The 23262-nt window shown below is 36.7% G+C and overlaps 1 protein-coding gene across 4 annotated transcripts in view; it reads left to right on the plus strand.

Annotated features, from left to right (window-relative positions):
* SLC4A7 (solute carrier family 4 member 7) overlaps positions 1–23262 on the plus strand; it is a 105798-nt gene that overhangs the window by 24961 nt on the left and 57575 nt on the right. For all 4 annotated transcript variants that reach the window (XM_047100007.1, XM_047100004.1, XM_047100006.1 and 1 more), the window contains exons 2-3: positions 13618–13699; positions 17916–18062. In XM_047100007.1, coding sequence (XP_046955963.1) covers positions 13618–13699; positions 17916–18062 — 229 coding nt within the window. The remainder of the gene's footprint in view (positions 1–13617; positions 13700–17915; positions 18063–23262) is intronic.

Consider the following 23262-nt stretch of genomic DNA (forward strand, 5'->3'; position numbering starts at 1 on the left):
GCCAAGTATAAATCACAGAAAGGTTGAATATTTTTAAAATATGATAGGGGCGCCTGGGTGGCTCAGTCGGTTGAGCGTCCGACTTCAGCTTGGGTCATGATCTCACAGTCTGTGAGTTCGAGCCCCGCATCGGGCTCTGTGCTGACAGCTCAGAGCCCGGGGCCTGTTTCAGATTCTGTGTCTCCCTCTCTCTCTAACCCTCCCCCGTTCATGCTCTGTCTCTCTCTGTCTCAAAAATAAATAAACATTAAAAAACAATTTAAAAAAATATGATAAATTATATGCTTTAGTGTAACTTGATGCCATTGGGGGCTTCAAATTCTTTTTTTTTTTTTTTTTTTTTAATTTTTTTTTCAACGTTTATTTATTTTTGGGACAGAGAGAGACAGAGCATGAACGGGCGAGGGGCAGAGAGAGAAGGAGACACAGAATCAGAAACAGGCTCCAGGCTCTGAGCCATCAGCCCAGAGCCCGACGCGGGGCTCGAACTCACAGACCGCGAGATCGTGACCTGGCTGAAGTCGGACGCTTAACCGACTGCGCCACCCAGGCGCCCCTGGGGGGGCTTCTAATTCTTAATCTGGGATAGGTCTTCAGTGAATTTAAGATTACATTTTGGGAAATAGATATTTCTATAGAAAATGCCATTTATTTGCTTTGTTAAAGTAAAGACTTTGATGGTACCGGGGAGCAAATGTGTCTATCCAAAAAGAATGTGTTTAATTTAATTGAGATTATATTTTATATGAATTTGGTAGACATTTTTTCATTCATGTTCAGTTAGAATTTTGTTTTAATCATTTCTGGTTGGAAATTTTTTTCCTTACATTTCTTTTTTTTTTTCTTTAAATGTTTTTATTTATTTTTGAGACAGAGAGAGAGCATGAGTGGGGAAGGGGCAGAGAGAGAGGGAGACACAGAATCTGAAACAGGCTCCAGGCTCTGAGCTGTCAGCACAGAGCCTGACGCGGGGCCCGAACTCACAGAGTGTGAGATCATGACCTGAGCTGAAGTCGGACACTTAACCAACTGAGCCACCCAGGCGCCCCTTCCTTACATTTCTTTATGCATAGTTGGAGTAGAGGAAAAGCATGGGCCGAGAAAGACTAGTTTTGAATCCTAAACCTACTGCTTACCAGATCTGTGACTTTGCAGAAGTAATTTAACATCTCTGAGCTTTAGTTAGAGTTGGGAGGATTTAATGAAATATCTGAAGGTTAAATGTGCTATAGAAAAATAGGATATATGCAATCGTGTTTAGCATAGTTTTGGCACATAATAGGTGCTCAATAAGTATTTTTATTATTTTCTAGAAACCCAGAATAACAGAAAGATACTTTTTAGTCTTCGTTCTTTAAAATGTTTGTTGGGGGCGCCCGGGTGACTCAACTGGGTAAGTGTCTGACTTCAGCTCAGGTCATGATCTCACAGTTCGTGAGTTCGAGTCCTAGGGCTGTTGCTGTCAGTACAGAGCCTGCTTCAGATCCTCTGTTCCCCTCTCTCTGTCCCTCCCTGTCTTCTGTTCTCTTTCTCTCTCTCAAAAATAAAAAAATATTAAAAAAAAAACTTTTTACAATTCTTAAAAAAAATAAATAAAATGTTACACAACATCATAGAGAAACTAAAAAGAATATAATCCTCTCACAACACTTTATTTACTTATTCATTATTTACTTATCTATTTTTAAGTCAACGCTGTGCTCCGTGTGGGGCTTCAACTCATGACCCCAAGACCAAGAGTCACATGCTGCACAGACCGAGCCAGCCAGGTGCCCCCTCACCCACAAGTCTTTAATTCTATATTTTAAACATAAAGCCTTTTCCAGTACTTTAGCAGTGCTGTCCATGGACCCCTGCCAGTCCCTGAGATCAGGGGATCTGTAAGGTCAAAACTATTTTTATAGTAGTGCTAAGACATTATTTGCTTTTTCCACTGTTTTGGAATTTGTATTGATGGTGCAGACACAATGATGAGTGAAATGATGGGTCTCTTAGCCCAACACAAGGCAGAGGTACCAAACAGCACTGGGAGGCATTCTCTGTTTAAAAAGGGAAATGAATTTTTCACTTAAGGATGTCCTGATGAAGCAGTAAAAACTATTTTAGTAAATCTGAACCTTTGAGTGCACATTGCTTTAATATTCTGAATGAGAAAATAGGAAGTATGCATGAAAACACTTTCTGCTACATACTGAAGTACCAGTAATTGTCTGGAGTAAAAAACACTGGTGTGATTGCTTGAAATGTGAGTTCAAACTAGCTGCCTTTTTACTTGAAAGAAAAACTGCAGACTAAACTGTGGTTTATTCAGACTTCACATTTGGCAGATATTTCTTTAAAAAGCTATGAAATGAGTGAACCTGCCACTTCAGGAAAAACAGCTGGTAATATTTGTTACCAGTGATAATAAATCTAGCTTTCATGATAAAAAAGGAAATTTGGAAAACGTGTCTGCCAGCCTGACCTTGTCAGTTTCTTAGTGGTTGAATGTCTCTGATAAGATTACTGATATTAAGTGTAATTTTTTAAAAATTGCATAATGAAATGTGAAGTTTGGAAAGTTTCTAGTACCCAGTGAAAACATATTTTGCAAATGGGTGAGCCATTCAAAGTGCATGATAGACCAGTGGATTTCAGTATACAATGTGTAACAACACTCATTTGTTTTGTTTTAATATATTTCTTTATTTTTAAGAGAGACAGAGTGTGAGAGGGGGAGGTGCAGAGAGAGAGGGAGGTGCAGAGAGAGAGGGAGACACAGAATCTGAAACAGGCTCCAGGCTCTGAGCTGTCAGCACAGAGCCTGCTGCGGGGCTCGAACTCAAAAACTGTGAGATCATGACCTGAGCCGAAGTTGGTCGCTTAACTGATTGAGCCACCCAGGTGCCCCATCATTTGAAACTGTTTTAGATTCCACCTTGCAAACTGACATTTAAGCAATGACTACTTTTGGGATGCCTGGCTGGCTCAGTAGAGCCATGTGACTCAATTTCAGGGTCCTGATCTCTACCTTGGGTGTAAAGCTTACTTATAAATAAACAAACAAACAAATAAATAAGGAAAAAAAGACTAGTTCTTAAGTTTGGTGATAGGTATCAAAGACGAATATCCACCTTACTTGAAAAGAATATTAAAACACTCTTCCCCTTTCCAACAGTATTATGTGAACCGGGAATTTTTTTTTTTAGTTGTGTATTTTGAGAGAGAGCTCGCGTGCATGCACACACATACACGGGCGTGCACACACACACACACACACACACACACACACACACACGAGCGAGTAGGGGAGGAGCAGAGAGGAGAGAGAGAATCCCAGGCTGACCCCATGCTGTCCATGCAGAGCGTGACACGAGGATCGATCTCATGAACTGCGAGATCGTGTTTGAGCAGAAATGAAGAGTTGGACGCTTAAGTGACTGAGCCACCCAGGCTCCCCAACCCGGGATTTTTTATATAATTCAATCAAATAAATCGTATCCTCGATTAGAGAAGTGGATGTGAAAATCTAGTTGTCTTCTAATAAGTCAGATATTAGATATGACCAAAAATGTAAAAGCCTTTTTTCTCACTAAATATTTTATTTTTGGAAATGATTATGTTTCAATAATGTTATTTACGTTAACATGCAATGATTTTATTGTTTTAAGTTGAATTTAAATATTTTAAAGCTTTCTCAGTTTTACTTCCACTATGATAAATACAGGTGTTAAACTTGTGTAAACAAAGGCCCTTTGAGGTCTTCTGTCATTTTTAGAGTGTAAGATTTTGAGTCTGAAAGTTGGAGCAGTGCTTCTCATTTCCTTTTTTCTCATTTAGCTGTTATCCATATGAATACTTCATTTTGGTTAGAATAATTATAAACCATAATATGATTTCCTCGTCTTGCTATTAATATAGTTACACCAAGTTGGCATAAATGTGGTAATGATAAGACAAGACTTTTTTTTCGATGAAAACATCTTTGGGTCTTAACTGAAATTAAGTGAAAGGGCTAGATTTAACCAGCAATGTTGTTGGCAGTTTTTCCTTCCCTCCCTCCAGTCATCCCCATATAGCTTTAGAGTATGTTGTCTTTTGAACTAACCTTGCAGAAAGGTTTCCGTTGAAAACTGATTGCTTTGTTTCTCTTTTGGTGTTTTCAGTTACAACTAAATGTGTGTATTATACTCGGAGTCTCTTCTGTGACCCTGTATAAGTTATTAGCTTGGAAGATTAGGTAACGTAGAAGACTGTGATTGGCTGTACCATGAGAGCAACTTAGAAGAGTTCATCTGTGCAAAGCACAGTGACCTAAATCAGATATGTACTCACTGTCCCTGGAATCTTCAAGGGACTTAACAGCATTACGTTGTCAAAGACAAGGCATTTATACGTTACCATGGAAAGATTTCGCCTGGAGAAGAAGTTACCTGTATGTATCTAGTTGTGATCTTGTGTTTTATTTACAAACAGATTTGGCTTTTTCAGTTTAATAGTGAAGCTTGAAGAAATGTCAGGCTTATTAGCACTGGCTTAGAATAGTATCATCCTCTGTGTCCTTGGCTGTGGAAGTCATCTGCTGAAAAGAGTAACTCCTTGTGAAAAGTTAGCAATGATTGTAGCATCTTTATTATTCTATGAAATTTGGTTTTTGATCAGTTAATATTACTTGAATAAGGCTTTTAAAAATTCTTTTTGGCCAGGCTGTTGGGAAAGAGATTAATTTGTGGTAGGCATCTTCTGATGCTGTTTTAATAACAGATTTTGTAAATCTCAAGTGTCAAAAAAGGATGTGACTAGATTTATGAATATATTGTTAATCTTTGCCTTTCTTTTTTCCTCAATATTATGCCTTTGACATGTTAAAGTTTGACTTTTGATCATTTTGCCAAGAAAATACACATCACAGATTTTGCTTTTGCAGGTAGGAAAATGACTTAGGCGAAGAATTAGTGAAATGTGTTATGTAGTTATAAAATCTGTTTCAAATAAAACCTCATTTGTTTGATTATGCTGCAAATTCCTGCTTGTGAATTGAATTTAGGTTTTATCATGTGTCGATGATGGGCTTTTTTGTTTTTAAACCAATTTACTAAATTTCAAAATATTGAGTACCTTTGTATGTTTGAGCTTTAATTGTGTTCGTAAGGAGTTTTTGAGTGAATCCAGTATAAATTTTTAGCCGAGTGTCTTGTCCTTTGAAACATACTCGACATTCAGGTATTTATTAGAGAACTTAACTAAGAGTCCTGCTCAATGTTAGGATATAGTGGTGAGGAAAACAGACACGATTTCCCGCATCTTGGAACTTATTTTTCTACTGGAAGATAGTAGAAAGAAGTTAAATGAGTAGTTGCATAAACATGTAAAGAAAGCCAAAGAAGTAGTTACACAAATATGTGATTATAAGTTTTGAGAAACAGTGTAAAGAAAAAGTACTATGTGTCCTCAACATATGTTTTAGTGACCTTGGTCTGTTGTCTAGTGGATAAAGAACCCATCTAATTGGGACTAGAGACCTGGCGTTTAATTTTAGTTCTTTGACCAGCTCAGTGTGATCTTAAGTCACTTAAGCTTTGTGCGTGTGTGTGTGCGCGTGCATGTGTGTGTGTGTAAAATGTACATATAAAATCAGAAAATTGAACCAAAAAAGTAAAACCTGTCGATACCTATGAGGTCTCATTTATTCATTAGGAACGGAAAAGACAATTCATTTACCTCTGGATTTCTCATCACTGGGAGCCGCGCAGCTATAAAGTAATTGTTGAGCTGGACATTTGACTGTATTAGCTTTTCATTCTCTGATATATCCCTGGTACCTGGCATAATGCTTGGCACACAGTATACACTCACTAAATATTTGTTGAATGAATGGATGAGTTCCTTAATTGCTAGTCTTTAAATGAATGAGATTTCTTTCATCATCTGTTGGATTTATGGGGATCCAGGGGTATTATCCAGGGGAAGAAGAGGCAAACAGACCATATTGCTGAGGGATTTCCTGCCTGTCTCCTGTTGGGTTTTCACTAGAAAAATGCAATGGAACTCTAAAAATACCTAGGTAATGAGAACCCCATGCTGACTGAAGATGGGGAATCATGATAGGAAACCTACTGGGCCTTCTTTTGCTGAAAAACATCTATTGGATCTTTGTGTGTGCATGGTTTCTTCCCTTTGGTGCAGAATGCCTGTGCCTTTCTATGCATTTATACCACCAATGAAGTCTACATTGTTTCTTTAAAAACCTGTTTTGGAAATGGATTTTGTTACTATGCTTATTTCTGTCAATAACTATATACATATTTGATAACCCTAAAATAAGCGATTTCTATATGTTTTTTTGGTGTGATGTACTGAATTAGAACTTGGAATGAATGCATCTCCTCGTAGAAATAAAGTAACAAATATTTGTGATTTATAATTTCAAGTAGAACCCTGATGAGGCTTTCCATTTGCCCATGACTCTTGTGCCTTGTAATGAAGCGTGTGACAGTAGAGTGTCTCCAGTGATCCTCTTTACTGTTGGAGGCCATTAATTGCCAGTTTTTATTGCCCCATACCTCTTTCAGTTTTCTTACTCTTACATTCTTCCATTTCTTTTTTTTTTTTTTTAATTTTGTTTTTTTAACGTTTATTTATTTTTGAGACAGAGAGAGACAGAGCATGAACAGGGGAGGGGCAGAGAGAGAGGGAGATACAGAATCGGAAGCAGGCTCCAGGCTCTGAGCTGTCAGCACAGAGCCCGACGCGGGGCTCGAACTCACGGACTGTGAGATCATGACCTGAGCCAAAGTCGGACACTTAACCGACCGAGCCACCCAGGCGCCCCTACATTCTTCCATTTCTTCACTTTTTTCTTTTGAAATTTTTCTTTTAAAACTCATTGTCTTTAGTTTTAACGGTGGTATTTGAAATAAATTTCTGAAGGCTTTTTGTTACAGTGTTTGAATCTGCCTAGTTCCTCCTGTGTCTGGGGACAAAGCATTTTTCTCAAGGCTTCAAAATTTTCTTTTTTTTTTTTTTTTTTTTCCTGTGGGGATTGCATGATTGCCTGAGTTTAAAATTTTTAGTTACAGGTGCCTGGGTGGCTCAGTCAGTTAAGTGTGTTAAGTGTCTGACTCTTGATTTTGGCTGAGGTCATGATCTTGGGGTTCGTGAGATTGATGCCTGCTTTGGCTCTGTTCTGACTGCGCAGAGCCTACTTGGGATTCTCTGTCTCCCTCTCTCTGCCCCTCCCCTGCTTGCATGTGCACGCTCTCTCTCTCTCTCTCTCTCTCAAATTAATAAACATTAAAAAAATAAAAATAATATTTGCAATTTTTAATTTGCAATAATTTCCCATATACCTTTTATTTCTTTTCTGCTTTTTTTTTTTTAGAGTAATGAATGAATTAAAAAATACTAAATGAGTTCTTTAGAAACTATGAATATCATTCTTTGGCTTTTTATTTTATGAAATGGTGGTCATTGATTATTGATCTCCCTTTAACTGGATTAGGAAAGATTATTTGCCTTACTCTTAAGCTTTTTGGCCATAAATTTAAAATTTTCTAATTAAGTTCACCTCTTGGTGGTAGTTGGGGATATGGTTGGGAATTGGAATTATTTGGAGGAAATCTGTATTTTGGGGGACAACATTGTTATTTATATATACTCTGGTAAATTACCTTGCACATTTTGGGGGTAATCTTCTAACATACAAATCAACTTTTAGAACTCTACTAATAGATTTGGGGTTCTGTGTATTACAATGAAAGTGTAGGGGTGCCTGGGTGGCGCAGTCAGTTAAGCGTCCGACTTCAGCCAGGTCACGATCTCGCGGTGCGTGAGTTCGAGCCCTGCGTCAGGCTCTGGGCTGATGGCTCAGAGCCTGGAGCCTGTTTCCGATTCTGTGTCTCCCTCTCTCTCTGCCCCTCCCCCGTTCATGCTCTGTCTCTCTCTGTCCCAAAAATAAATAAACGTTGAAAAAAAAAATTAAAAAAAAAAGAAAGTGTATAATAATTTTACAGTATTGTGAATTGGAATGTACTTTTCATTTTCTGAAGGATCAAAACCATGTACATGAAGCTGGCAGTGGTCCCAGGCAGGCCTACTAAAATGATTAAGGCACGAAGCAGTCTTTAGTGAAGAGCAGTTTAAATATGTAGGACTTCAGTCTGAATCATAACCCAAGGACTTGGTATTCAAACTTCGGTGTGCATCAGAATCACATAAGGAGGTCATTATACATAGACACACTCGTTCTTCATCTCAGCCTCCTGAATCAGCATGTCTAATGTAGAGCAACGGCAGGTGAATTTTAACAAGTTCTTTAGGTATGTCTGAATTTACAATATGTTAAAAAAAACTCTTAAAAAATTTTGTTTAATGTTTATTTGTTTTTGAGGGAGGGAGAGAGAGTAAGTGGGAGAGGAGCAGAGAGAGAGGGAAACATGGAATCGGAAGCAGGCTCCAGGCTCCGAGCTGTCAGCACAGAGCCCGACGTGGGGCTTGAACTCACAAACTGTGAGATCATGACCTGAGCCGAAGTTGGACGCTTAACCCACTGAGCCACCCAGGTGCCGCCGCCCCCCCCCCCTGCCCTCGCCCCCCACTGCAATCCCTTAAAGTAATAGTTTTATATTGTTATGAAAGTTAGTTGCAGCATCTTGGCATTTTCTCCTAGATACTTATGTAGGCATTTCCTGTGAATAATTCTATATGACCATAATACTGTTCAGGATACATTTTAAGCCTTCACTTCACTTTTAATTAGGAAACTAATAGATACTTGTTTGTAACTCATAAGGCTTATCTAATCTAGGGAAGCATTTTTTGTAGAAACACAGAATAGTTTCCTCATTTAGTTCAGTAAAAATGGGAGCCTTTTGGGTGGGTTATGCCCTGTGCTTGGCATTTTCATGTAGTATCTCCTCCCACTGTGCACCAAGATAGATAGGTAAATGACTTTCAGAACATGGCGTACTTAAGCCTCTGTATTCACACAGTTAAAATAAATCAAAGCAATGTAAACAATAATGAATTCAGAAGTCTGTCTCTACTGCCATGGGTAATAAGTTTTTCTTTTTCTTGTATGTCCTTCCCAGTGTTTTGTTATGCAAAATCAGATGTTCCTATTCTGGGGGTTTTCTTACACAGAAAGTGGCAGACCATATATATTGTTCTCTACCTTGGTGTATTTCATTTTATAATAGATCTTAGATATTTTTTCATGCCCATACATAGACTGTCCTCGTTTTTTTTTTTTTCTTCCCCCCAGTAGCTTGGTATTCCATTGGTGTGTAGCCATACCTCTATTAAGGGACTCTTGGGTTGTGTCCAGTCTTTTCCCGTTATAAGCTGCAATAAATAAATAACCTTGTGCATGTGTCCTTTCATACATAGAGAATTTAAATTTTCATTATGATCTTTTATGGCTAATTCTTAAATCTATTGTCTTCTTTATTATGGAACACTGGTACTCTGAATAGTTACCTTATTTTATAAATAGAAATGGGATAGAAATTCGACATTAAGGCAAAATAATTTTTTTAAGATTAGAGTGAGTCAGTCTTACATTGACATACTTTGGGTGCTTTTTTAATTCTTCTGTGTATTTGAATTTTCTCAATGCCTTAGCATTATTTCTTTTTAGGAAGACTTCATAGGCATCGGCCTATGTCACTTATCTGATGTTAAGAACATTTTGATGTCAGGGGTTGCTCTTTGCTGTTACTGGTTTTAGTTTTCCACTATATTCTTGGAGTTAAAAAATGAGGAAGAGTTTTTTTCTAGATGCTAATGTAAAAATAAGTGATATTTTAACAGATAGAAATTTGAATTCATTGTCTTTTTAAATGACTAAAATTAAACATGTTTGTAACAAAAAAAACTACACACGACATTTGTGTGTAATTGCTTTCCTAATCATTAGTGTGAGACAGTGTTAGCAGTTTCAAAGTTAGCCTTCCGAAGATTTATTACGTACGTGCATTTTTTTGTATATATGTTAACGCAAATGTAGTTTATACGGTATATTAACATACTTTATGTTACATATTTGAAGCATTATCCTAAAATGATAGGATTTAAAATGCAGTCTATTTAATTCAGGAATGTATTACCCCCTTGAAGCATTGATGGCTTTGTTCTTAGCGATTTTCAGTATTTAGCCTTATGCAGCCTGAATACTTTGTTGTATTACTCGTAATATGTCAAGTTAACCAATTTGTGTGGCTTCCTTAATGTAAATGCATTATAGCAGGTTGCCTTTTTGATTCATGTTGCACAGCTGTCGAAAAGCTATGAGAAATTTTTAAGAGAAGGGAGAAATGAAGACGAACCCTCCCCCCAACCCTGTCTTTACAGAACTAGTATTGTAAATTTTTAGACTTTAAAAGTTTGAACTTTAGTTTGTTTTGCAAGTTACACATGAAAACATTCTTGTTGAAAGCCCAGTCACAATAAAATGATCTTCTTACCTGGCTTTAAGTTAAGTGACTTAGTTAAGGCTTCACAGACACTATGGAACGGGAGCAAAGCTGGGTGGGTCAGGAGGGGATATGCTGATGGCACCCTTTTTTCAACATGCCACTTTTTGGACATATTGGGAGGATTTTTGTATGATAGATGTTTAGGTGTCCAACTTAAGCTATTTTTGAGTGTTAGCTAATCGTGTTGGTAATACATCTAAACATGTAAGTGTATCTGTGTAGAAAGAAAAGAGGTTTTTTTTGGTTAGGGGTAAGAGAAAAATGTTTTGCTTCCTAGCTTTCTATCTTGGCAATTGTTCCTGCTAATGAAAGTTTGGAATGGGAGCAGCTAATCCCTTTAAGAATACACAGTATGCTACCTCTTGGATAATTGTCCTTTAGGAGACTGCTTGTGTTTTGTACCTGGGCATGAAATCACTGGAGGAGAGCTACAAATTTTAGAGTGTGACATGCTTAATGGGTGGTAATTACTAACTACTCTTTCTTGTACTGTGTGTGTGTGTGTGTGTGTGTGTGTGTGTGTGTGTGTGTGTATTCCTATACTTTCTACTCTAGCCTTTCCTCATTACTAAGGGTGTATGATTGTTGTGAGGCAGTTTGAAGAACCGTAAATCGTGTTTGTTTTTGGTCTTCTTTGTTAGTCCATTATATGAAAATATCTTGGAGTCTACACAGCCTGCTTCCCACTCCTTTAGATATGGAACCTTAGTAAGTCGTTTAGCTTCTCTGAGTTTTCTGTATTAAATTGAACACCAGTCCTTCAAAGTCCTATACAACAACCTCTTGATAGCCAAATCTATCTGATTATATATATATGTTATATATTATATATATATTATCTATATATATATATTATATATAATATATATATAATATATATATAATATATATATTATCTAACCTTCAGAAAGTAAGTTTGGATATCAAGATCTGCATTGCCTTAATGTACTGTTTCTGGGTTTCGGGGAAGTTTTGGGAAGCATATAATTGAGGGTTTGGGTAGCAAGGGATTTGTTTAAAAACTTAATCAAATTGTTTCAGTTTCTGAATTTTCAGATAAGAGAACTTAGACACAGAGTTTAGATAATAAGGAACAGTTGTGTATGAATCTAGTGTATACATTGAAAAAAGGTATACACAAAAGTGTGATATTGTAGATCAGAAGTAGGAGGGGATTTCAGAAGATCATTTTAACCAACCTCCTATTTGATTCTTTCTTAAAGTAGTCTTTCAGTTTATGCTTGGACATTGACAGTGGTTAGAAGCTAACTGTGTCAACGGTTCTTTCTGGTTTATTCTGAGTGTTAGAGGAGATCCTGGACTATAAGATCACCCATAAAAATGGGAATGGCTGAAAATGTGTCTTGCAAAACTTGAAAAGTACTATAATTGGATGGATAAAAAAGTATTCTTGAAAAGTAATACTCAGTGGACCATTAATGTTGTAATTAATGTTGCTATTATTATTATTATTATTATTATTATTATTATTTAATTCTCTTCTATAACTCCAGTGGTCTCTGTTGCCTGCAAAAGTACCAATCATAGCATAAGGACCTTCAAAGAGAATGAATTAGATTCATTTTCTTTCTTGAAAGCTCTTTACTCCTGCTTTTGGAAGGTTTGTAATACTTCGATTCCATCTGAGTCAGAACAGTGTCCATTTCCTGTTGCCCATCCTTTTGCCTGCTTTGAACAACTGGATCCCGAGTATCCCACCTGTGTCTTCATCAAGCCCCCAGCCCCTTCCAGGTCATTTCTGGGTCCTTAGCCTCTTCCCTGACCATCCTTTTCCTTGCGTTCATCTTTTGCTTTGATTCTTTGGCAAAAGCATCATAGGCTGGGCCCTCTCCGGTGTGATTGGTTTGCTGAATGACGTTTCGTATCCTGGGTTCCTCAGTGGGCCGCGTATGCAGCACAGATTCTGTGGGCTGCCCCATGTTCCTCTCGAAGTTCAGCCGGGCTTGTTCAATATCGGCCAGCTCTTCCTCAGATCCTTGGCATATCTTTGCAAACTCTTGAAAGTCTTCCTTCAGCGTGTCTCCCTGGTCCCAGGCTTGGTTGGACATAGCAGAGTCCTTGTCCACTGTTGCCTCCTTGTACACTGTTCTCTAGTATTAAAATGGAATAGACTTTGCTGAGGAACTGCAAGTGGTGGCGTCCTCCTTGCCCGCCCAGTCTGGGTGCCCCTGTGGTAGTCGTGTTAGACAAGGTGCAAGGCCTCCGAGCGTTGGGAAACGTTGGCCAGGCTGAATATTTCCTTGCACAGCTGCAGTTGACCCATGCCGGGCCAGGGTCCATGGAGGGTACAGCTCAAATTGAAGACTTTTTGAGGGAAGGGCATTTGCTCATCTGTCTCTGTCTGTGGCACAGAATCTCGAGCGTCATAACGTTTCTTTCAAAGTTAAGTTAGAAGCTTCAGAAGGGAAGTTAAAGCTAAAATTGTATTCTCTTAAAAACAGTCTCTGCAATATTTTACAATATAGATGTTTCTTTTTGTTGAACTGAGGAAGGGAACAAATATGAAGGGAGACTCAGACAACTCAAAGTTAGGATCTCCTTAAAGGTTAAATTTTGTCACAGCTTTTTCTTTGCAGAGAAATGAAAAGTTCTTCTAATTTTGACTGGCTCTTGATTAATTTGCAAGTGGAAGTGGTGCTACATATTTAATCTATAGACTCATTTTTGATCATTTTATGTGGGACCATAATACAACCCAGTATAGCTGCATTCAGTGTTCACTTTTAACTAGAGGACCTAAGAGCAAAGAACAATAAAGAAAACATTCCATATTGATATCTAAGGGTCACCCCTCAGCCCCAGTTTTCTCTCATTTCTGATCTGGATGGTCTTTCTGTTGAAGTGAATATACATACCAGTTACTTAGTAAACTGCCATAGAAGGACCAGTGAAAAATTGTCACCTCAATTCTTACCAAGAAATTTTGAAATAATCTTCTGTGGATTGGAGGGGGAGAAAAGCCTAGAGGAATAATTTTAAAAGAATGCAGTTAGCTATAATAAGAATTGAATTATTTGCGAGGTTCTTTGCGAGGAAGGTAATCTGTTATCTGTTTTTTAACTATTTCAAATAATGCCCCTATTAGTAGAAGGTCCTTGGTGTATATTGATGTCATGAGTAAATGAGAATAATTTCATTTTAGGGTCCTGATGAAGAAGCCGTTGTGGATCTTGGCAAAACCAGCTCAACTGTGAACACCAAGTTTGAAAAAGAAGAACTAGAAAGTAAGTTTGTTTAAAATACCCTGTGTATAGCAGGATAAATTACTAATGAAAGTTTGTTACTGTTCTTTAAACTTTACCTGCTATTTGTGGAACTTTTCGTTTTTGTGAGGTAGAGCATACAATTTGGGAGAATGTTTTAACGCTTTTCTAAATATAGTTTAAGGGATAATACAGCAAACACCCATGTAACCATACTCATATCTGTTAATAGAACATTCCTTGATTATCTTTGTTGAAAGTATTGAGATAACGTAGATTTCAGAATCTATGGTTTTCAGACTTCATTGGTGGTTACCATTACTTGCCTTGGGAAATTGAAATACCACAGTTGCAAAATCAGTTGATTCTTTTTTTTTTTTTTTTTCATTTCTAGCAAGCTACGTAATATGTGTTTTTAGCAAACTAGAGTGCCAGACTAATAAGCTACAGTTATCACTAGTTGTCATCTAGACGTTCATATTCTAGGTCTGTTACATCAGCCTTTTGAAGTGCTGTAATAACCTCAGCATAGAATTATGGAGCAAATGAATTATTTGCTAGTCTGTCTTCCAGGAACAAGTCTTGGCAAATGGTTTCTTTTTTTTTTTTTCCTTTTGAAATAATTTTGGATTTACAGAAGAGTTGCAAAGATAGTACAGAGTGTTCCTGTATACCCTTCACTCAGCTTTTTTAAATTTTAGCATGACCATCATAAGTTAATGAAAATGAAGAAAGATATTGGTATATTTCTGTTAACTAGAGTACAAATTTTATTCGGATTTCACCAGTTTTTGTACTGATGTGCATTTTCTGTTCCAGGATCCAGTTGAACAGTTCAGGATCTGGTAGTACATGTAGTTGTCCCATCTCCTTGGTCTTCTCTAGGACGGTTTCTTGGTCTCTCCTTGTTTTTCATGACCTCAGCATATTTGAAGGGTAGTGATTAGAGAATGTCTCTAAGTTTGGGTTTGTCTAATGTTATATGAACAGACTGAGATGATAGATATTTGGGGAACAAACCACAGAAGTGACGTGCTCTTTTCAAGGTATCATGTCAGAGGACGCATATCAACGTGACCTACTGGTGACGTTAACCTTGAATACTTGGTTAGGGTGGTGTTTGTGGCAAATGTTTTGATAGATTTATTTTGGGGTCTTTTTGGGAACTACATTTTTAAGTTACAGCTTTTTGTGAAAGCTGGTACCATATGGGGGCCTTAATCTGTTGCTCTTAAAAAGGACATGGAAAGAGGCAAATAAGTCTTCTCCATATTATGAGATGAAAGAAAGCCCTGTTTATTAAAATTGACTTTATTTTTTATTTTTTAATGTTTATTAATTTTTGAAAGAGAGAGAGAGACAGAGCATGAGCAGGGGAGGGGCAGAGAAGGAAACACAGAATTTGAAGCAGGCTCCAGGCTCTGAGCTGTCAGCATAGAGCCCTACGTGGGGCTCAAACCCATGAGTTGTGAGATCATGACCTAAGCCGAAGTCGGACACTCAATCAAGTGAGCCACCCAGACGCCCCTAAAATTGACTTTGAAAGTCTAGGCTTACTAGGGCTTCTAGAAGGAACCTCTGCTATCTATAAGTTTAGGGTTAGATTTTGTGAATTCCAGGGACTAGGGCAGTTGAAATGTTTAGCAGTAATTTTATCAATTAAAATGTGTGGTGAATCCGTCGTTTAGCATTTAATGTCACCCCTCAAATATGTGTGACCCAGAACGTGAAGAGCAGACTTAGCTATATGTTTGTTCTTTTGCTTCCCTTGTTTATCCCAGAGCCTTTAGCTTTACGCACCTTGTATGTATCTAAATTTCAGTATCAAGTTTGAGGGAGAGATTAAGTTTATCTCAGAGTTTGTCTGAATAGGTCTTTGACAGAATAAAGTTAAAGGTTAAAGAAAAAGGAAAGAAAAAGTTATAACAGAGGACACCAAGGGTGATAATAAGAGCCAAATAAATGATAAGGCTTGAGCTCCCAAGCTTCGGATTCTGGCATATTCCCGTTTATCTATTCTTTCTAAATTGGAAACTCCTATAATTTATTTTCACTTTGGTGTACTGGAGCTATGTGCCAGAACCCATTAATACTAATTTGAGTACAACTTTGTAATTCCCAGGGCACAGTGATGAGAATGTGACTCTTTAATTGACATTTTTCCGTAGTGTTCAAAAGAAAATAGTTTCACTAAAATTAGATAGTAATCATGAGTTTTGTTATAATTTTTTTTTTACTTACTGAAGTACAATTTATTTAACGTAAATTTTATCATCTTACAGTGTATAAATTAGTGGTGACTGGGTGGTTCAGGTGGTTAAGTGTCCAACTCTTTTTTTTTTTTTTTTATGTTTATTTATTTTTGAAGGAGAAAGAGACAGAGTGTATGTGGGGTGGGGGTGGGGGCAGAGAGATAGAGGGAGACACAGAATCTGAAGCAGGCTCCAGGCTCTGAGCTGTCAGCACAGAGCCCAGCTCGGGGCTTGAACCCACAAACCACGAGATCATGACCCGAGCCAAAGTCAGACGCTCAACTGACTGAACCACCCAGGTGCCCCTGCATCCAGCTCATGATTTCAGCTCAGGTCATGATCTCATGGTCGGGGTCTGGTCTGAGTGTGGAGCCTTCTTGGGATTCTCTGTCTCCATCTCTCTCTGTACCCTTCCCCTGCTTGTGCTCACTCCCTCTCTCTCTCTCTTTCAAAATAAATACATAAACATTAAAAAAATAAAGTGTGTAATTAATTTCTTAGAGTATGTTCACTGTATTGCGTAGCCATCATCACACTAATTCCAGAACATTTTCATCATTGCTTCCCCCCCCCACCCCCACCCCAGTGCTATATAAATGATTTTTAATTTTGGGATTCTCTGGTAACATTAAAAAAAATTGGTAGTTAATTTCTACAATTTTTTTTTTTTTTTTAAATCTAGGGCCTACCATATATTAGGCAGAGTACTAGGTCCTGGAAGATGTTTAAGCAGATAATTTTAATTCATTGTATTTCTATAGGTCTAGTTCTCTTTTACTTTGAATGTGATTATTTAGTTTACTGATAGTAATATATTGGTAACTGAAACAAATCAAGAGTGTCACCTTTTTCAAACTTAGCTGGGTATGTGTGTTTTGGGCAATTCACATTTTTTGCTGCTCTGGATATTTGTAAATGACTGCAGAATTGCTAGGAGTATTGATTTTGGGGTTACAAATAAATTTTAGCAAGTTGGCAAACTGGAAAATAAAGAATTCACAAATAATGAGGATTGGCTGTATATTCAAATCTCATGTAAAGATGAAGATCTTGAGTTTCTTGAAGTATTTATTTTCTGGCCATTTTAATGAAATTTGTTAGGAAAAGAGTGTCCTTGACTATTCATATTTTAGCGTGTTAATTTTTAAATGTACATAATGGCAAATAGCAGCTGTGTGTCAGAAGGCTTTTGCATGGTTGCAAGTTAGTTAAATTTGTAGCCCACCACCCCTTTCACTTCACACAGCTTAGATAGGAACTTTACTTAAACTATTTAAGAAATCAGTTTCATGCCTCAGTATTTGATATAGTGCTGCTAGTTGTCCTAGTTCCCTGATTAAGTTTTATTTAGTGGGCAAAAGCAGAGACTGCCTTTTATAACTGTTTTGTTGGTTACAATACAAACTCAGAATAATGCAACATCAGCAGTGGCCTTTTATATTCCAGAAGCATATGATAACCTTATTGTACTGCCCCCCCCCCATCTGACAATTCATGCCCTTTAATTGGAATATTTGGACCATTTACATTTAATGTAGCTTTCAGGAATTTGGACCTTACTGATTTGGGATTTTCAAAACTTTAATAAATATTTATAAATGTCCGTTTGTGAATATTGATTATAAAGTATTATCATTAAGACATATCTCTTAAGAATCTCTATCACCTAGGGTTGACATTAAATGTAGATGGAATAAATTTATGTCTGCATAGTATGATTTCTTTCTCAAAATACGTTTTTAGCCTTGCAAACTAATGCTTACACAAGTAACCTGTTTATCTAGTATGTTTATCAGTCAGTGGTGTTAACCCATGATGTAACATTCTGTTTAGTGCTCTGTAAAATAAAATAACAGGAAATAACAGTGTTAATTACATGAACTTATATATAATTCTTTTTTATCAAAGCAAAATTTGGTATACTATTGTGTATATTACCTTTGTCCCTTTTGGAAAACCAGTAATGTTTCTGAACTTTTGGCTAGGTCATCGAGCTGTTTATATTGGTGTTCACGTCCCGTTTAGTAAAGAGAGTCGTCGGCGTCACAGGCACCGGGGACACAAACATCACCACCGGAGGAGAAAAGATAAAGAATCAGATAAAGAAGATGGACGGGAGTCTCCTTCCTATGGTAAGAGAAGACAGTAGTTCTCTGTTAACACTTTAAAATTCTCTCCTGGAAAGCTTTGTCAAAAAAGTGGAATATTTTCTTTCTTAAATTTTATGTCTGCTGTAATTTAGACATACATATTTTATGAGTCTTGAAGAATACTAATTGAAGTAATATTTTTTCTACAAGAAAGATACTTAGTTTATAGGCTAAGGTCTACTTAAGGAGAAGTGAAAAAAGGAAGGGCCTTTGTTTTCTTCATTGTATTCCAGCTTTGGAATCATAATAGTTGAGTCTTGATATGTACACTTCAGTTTGATGGGGTTTTATTTCTTTTCTCTATTACCTATCTCATCATTTATATATGCAGGGAACAAATATCTGGAATCTTCAGGCTCCTGGACAAGATTAACTTTTTTTTTCATTTTTAAATACATTTTTTTGGCTAGAAAATTTTATCCACTAAGTTGAACTACTCGGTTATCTGTGCAAATAAGAATGCTCTGAGTTGATAGTATTGTCTATGAAAGGACAAGATTTTTGTTTGAAAGTAGACAAATATAGAAGTGCCAATAGACAGGAAATCAGGAAAAAAAAAAGGCATAGTGTAGAGGAAAGAGAATGTTATAATAAATATTAATGGTACTGATTTAAGTGGCCCTGAGAAATGCGTATGGTGAGAGCCAGAAAAAACAGCTGTGCAGCCTGAGGAGGACTCTTAAGATATTGCAGGTAGTGGACATCGAAGGCATCATTATTTTTTTAGGACATCATGGGCCTGCATGGCCATCTCTACACGGGTCCTATGAGCATTCTAGAAAAGTTACGTGAGCAGTACCCTGTAGGCACTTGTGTGCTATGCCAAAGGACCATTTTTGTGAAGAAGAGGGAACGATGCCTATGTGTAATACAGCTACAGCATGTATGTTATGCCTTGCCAATTCTGTGCTAAGCATTCCACCAAGCTCTTGACATACACCCTTTGATTTAATCCTCTCTGCACTTTTAATCTAATTTTATTTATTTTTCGTTTTTATTTTAATTCCAGTTAGTTAACATGCAGTGTTATTCTAGTTCCAGGTGTGTGATATAATGATTCAGTTCCACACATTACCCAGTGTTTATCATGACAAATACACTCCTTAATCCTCATCATATCTAACTCATCCCCCTAATCCTTTCCCTTCTGGTGACCATCAGTTTGTTCTCTGTAACTAAGAGTCAGTTTCTTGGTTTGTCTCTCTGTCTTTTTCCCTTTGCTTGTTTTGTTTCTTAAATTCCACCTATGAGTGAAATCATATGGTATTTGTCTTTGATTGACTTATTTCACTTAGCATTATACTCTGACTCCATCCATGTCATTGCAAATGGCAAAATATCATTCTTTTTTATGGCCCAATAATGTTCCATTGTATATATATACCACATCTTTTTTAATCCTCTCTGCACTTTTTAAAAGACAGATATTGTTTTCAGTGTGTAGATGGAGACACTTCAGCTTAGAGAGACTAAGTGTGATGGGAATCTCTTAAAAAGCTGTACTAAAAGATAGTACATATATAAAACAGTAATTTGCAGACATTGGACAACAGGCAGTATGGGACTCTGACCTCTGAGAGAGGGGAAGCAAGATGAGCCTTGTGCTTGTCTGAGCATATTACCTAGAGACAGTTTTTCCAGGCCACGGCACAGGAAGGGAATCTGGAACAGAATCTTCCTTGAAGGCTCTCAGAATTGAGATGGAGTTTGGAATTTGGGAAGGCCAAAGAAGCTAGTCAGGTGTGGAGTGCCAGAGAATAGAGAGCTATACACAGAGACGGTTCCAAAGGTTGAAGAAGGATCCTTTGAATCTTTGGTGGAGTACTAGTTTAAGCCAAAGGAAACTACTTGAGGCCTGAGAAGTAACCATCAGAAGGCAGTAGGCTAACTAGTTCTTGGATTTCACGTAAGACTGGGAATAGGGTGTGTTCCCATCAGTCAGAGTGGAAAGACCTTGACATACAGGGCATTGTGTAGAGTTCTCAGAAGGGTATTGCCATAATAGCAGGTCTTAATTAGTTTTGCACTAAAAACTGCAGTAGATCTCCAAAAATTTTTAAAGCAGGTCTTGAAAGAATTAAATTAAATTAAAGGTCTTTGCCAGAACAAAGTATAATACTACTAAAAGAAATACTGTAAAATCTAGCACTTAAACATGTAAAGTTCACACTATCTGATATCTACAAATTACTTGAAATATGAAAAATAGGAAGATATGAGCCATAACCAAGAGAAATAAATCAGTAGAAACAGATCCAGAAATGACAGAATTGATAGAATTAGAAAACAGCATGTTAAAGCAACTACACTGTTTACTTTGAATGTTCAACAAGATACAGGAAGATGTAACTGTGATGAACAGAGAATTTGGAAATGTAAGAAAGCCCAAATGGAACTTCTAGAGATGAAAAATAAGGTATCTTAAATTAAAAATACCCTAGGTAAGATTAACAGAGGATTTGACTCAACAGAAAAAAAGGATCAGTGATTTTTGAAGACAATAGTGATAGAAACTACCCCAAAGTGAAACAGAAAAGCCTAGAGTGAATAGAGCATCAATAATTTGTAGACCAATATCAGTTAGTCTAATATATGTATAATTGGAGTGCCAGAAAGGAGGGTGGCAGAAAAGAAATTTGAAGAAATACTAGTTGAAAAATTTCTAAATTTAGTGAAAACGCTGAACACACAGGTTCAAAGAGTTCAACAAAACTTAAGAAGAAATATGAAGAGAACCCCACAAAGGCATATAAAAATTAAATCGCTGAAACCGGGGTGTAACAATCTTAAATGAATATGCGTGTAGTAAAAGCTTCAAAATACATGAAGCAAAACTGATAAAATTGAAAAGATAGACAAATGTATTGTTGTTGGATACATTTATAAGGTTGTAGATTTCAACTCTCTTTTGTCAGTAATGGATAGAACAAGTTAAAAAATCAATAAGGATATAGAATACTTAAATAACATTATCAGATGGATTGATATTCACATTCATTGAGCCCTCCACCCAAGAAAAGCAGAATATTCTAGTCCATAAACAAGTCTTAATACATTTAAAAGATTGAAAGTGTATTCTCTGACCACAGTAGAATTAAACTACAATAACATCAAGAAAAATCCCCAGATGTTTGGAAATTAAACAAGATGCTTCCCAATAGCCCATGTATTAAAAGCAGTCACAGCAGAAATTAGGAAATATTTTGAACTCATAAAAATAAAACACAGTACTGGCAATAATTGAGATAAAATCTTGTGAAGTGAGAACATGCTTCTGATGTGCAGGTTCCTTTAGCATGGTACTGTGCAAAGTTAGACTGCCCATATATATTGAGAATTGTTAGATGCAGCCAAAGCAATGCATAGAGGAATATTTATAGCACTTAACCCTTATATTAGAAAAGGAAGATCTGAAATGAGTGACTTACATTTCTAACTTAAGAAACTAAGAGAAAACATAGAGCATAGTAAACCAAAGTAAGGAAAACAAAGGGAAAATATAAACCAAAGCAGAAATGAATAAAATAAAACTCAGAAAAACAATAGCAGAAATCAGACTGAAATCTGATTCTTTGAAAAAACCAGTAAAATTGATAAACTTGTAGCTAGAGTGATTAGGAGGAAAAAAAAAAAGATATAAATTACCAGTAGCAGAATATTTCTGTACATACACTACAGATATTAAAAGACTAATGAGGGAATATTATGAATGATGTTATGCCAGCAAAATTGATAATGTAGATGAGATGGGGAAATTCATTAAGAATAAAAGCTACTAAAAATTGATAACCTAAATTACCCTATATGTATAAAGAAATTAAATTTGTAGTCTAAAACAGTTCAGCAGTGGAAATTTACTCCCACAGAGCTCATGGATGAATTCCATCAAACATGTAAGGAAGAAATTACACAGACTTCCAGACAATTGAAGATGAAGGAACACTTCCTAATTCATTTTTATGAACCCAGCATTACCTTGATACAAAAATTAGATACAGATATTATAAGAAAATGAAATTACAAACTAAATATTTCCCATGAATGTAGTTTCAGAAATTCTTAACAAACTAAAAACATATTTTATACAGCAGTATCTAAAGAGGATACTATGACTGTGTTAGGGGGAATAATGCCTACCAAGATGTCCCAATTCCTAATGCCTGGAACTTGTGAATGTTAATCTTACAGCAAATTTGAATTTACAGATGTGATTAAGTTAAGGATTTTGAGATAGGGAAGTTATAGTGGATAATACAGGTTGGCCAGTTACAATCACAGGGGTCCTTAGTAAGAGGCAGTCCAAAGATCAAAGAAGTAGTGGATGTGACCACAGAAGCAAGTGCTGTAGTAAGGGGGAAGTGTTCAGACCCAAAGAATGTAGGCAGCTTCCAGAAGCGAGAAAAGGTAAGGAAATGGATTTTCCCCTAGAGCCTGCAGAAGAACCAGCCCCATGATGTTAGTACTGTAAGACTCCAGAATTATATATAAGAGAATAAATTTGTGTTTATGCCACCAGGCTTGTGGTAATTTGTTACAACAGCAATAGGAAATTAGTGTGATAACCTGTGGAAAAGCAGAGTTGGTATAAAGTTTAACTATCAATATAAATAATCATATTTATACTATAAAGGAGAAAAGCCATATAATTATCTCAGTAGGTGCAGAAAAAGCCTTTGACAAAATTCCATCCTCATTTATGATAAAACTCTCAGCAAACAAGGAATAAGAGAAAACTTCCTCAGACCGATACAGAGCATCTATTAAAGAAACTTCTTTAATGTCACATTTAGTGCTGAAGAGATGTAGTGCTTTCTCCTTCTGATTTGGAGAGAGAGAGGCAAGGTTGTTCTGTGCTGCTTCTACAGAACATAGTACTGGAGGACCTAGCCTGTGTAATAAGGCAAGAAAGAAATTAAAGGCCTACAGCTTGCAAAGGAAGAAGTAAAGCTGTTTTTATTTACACATACAGGATCATGTATCTAGTAAATCCTGAGCAGTCTATGAAACTACAGAACTATGTGAGTTTAGGAAGGTTGTACTCTACAGAATCAATTATCTTTCCATATATTTCTCTAGTAGCAAAGAACAGCCAGAAATTGCCACTTACAGTAGCACCAGAAATACTGCTTGGGGATAACTGTGATGAGGGAATTGCAAGACCTAAAAATGTTGAAAATTTCAA

Source organism: Lynx rufus, unplaced genomic scaffold (genome assembly GCF_022079265.1).
Source record: "Lynx rufus isolate CCGP_SWC_20201006 ecotype Redwood Valley unplaced genomic scaffold, mLynRuf1.p SCAF_5, whole genome shotgun sequence".
NCBI lineage: Eukaryota > Metazoa > Chordata > Mammalia > Carnivora > Felidae > Lynx > Lynx rufus.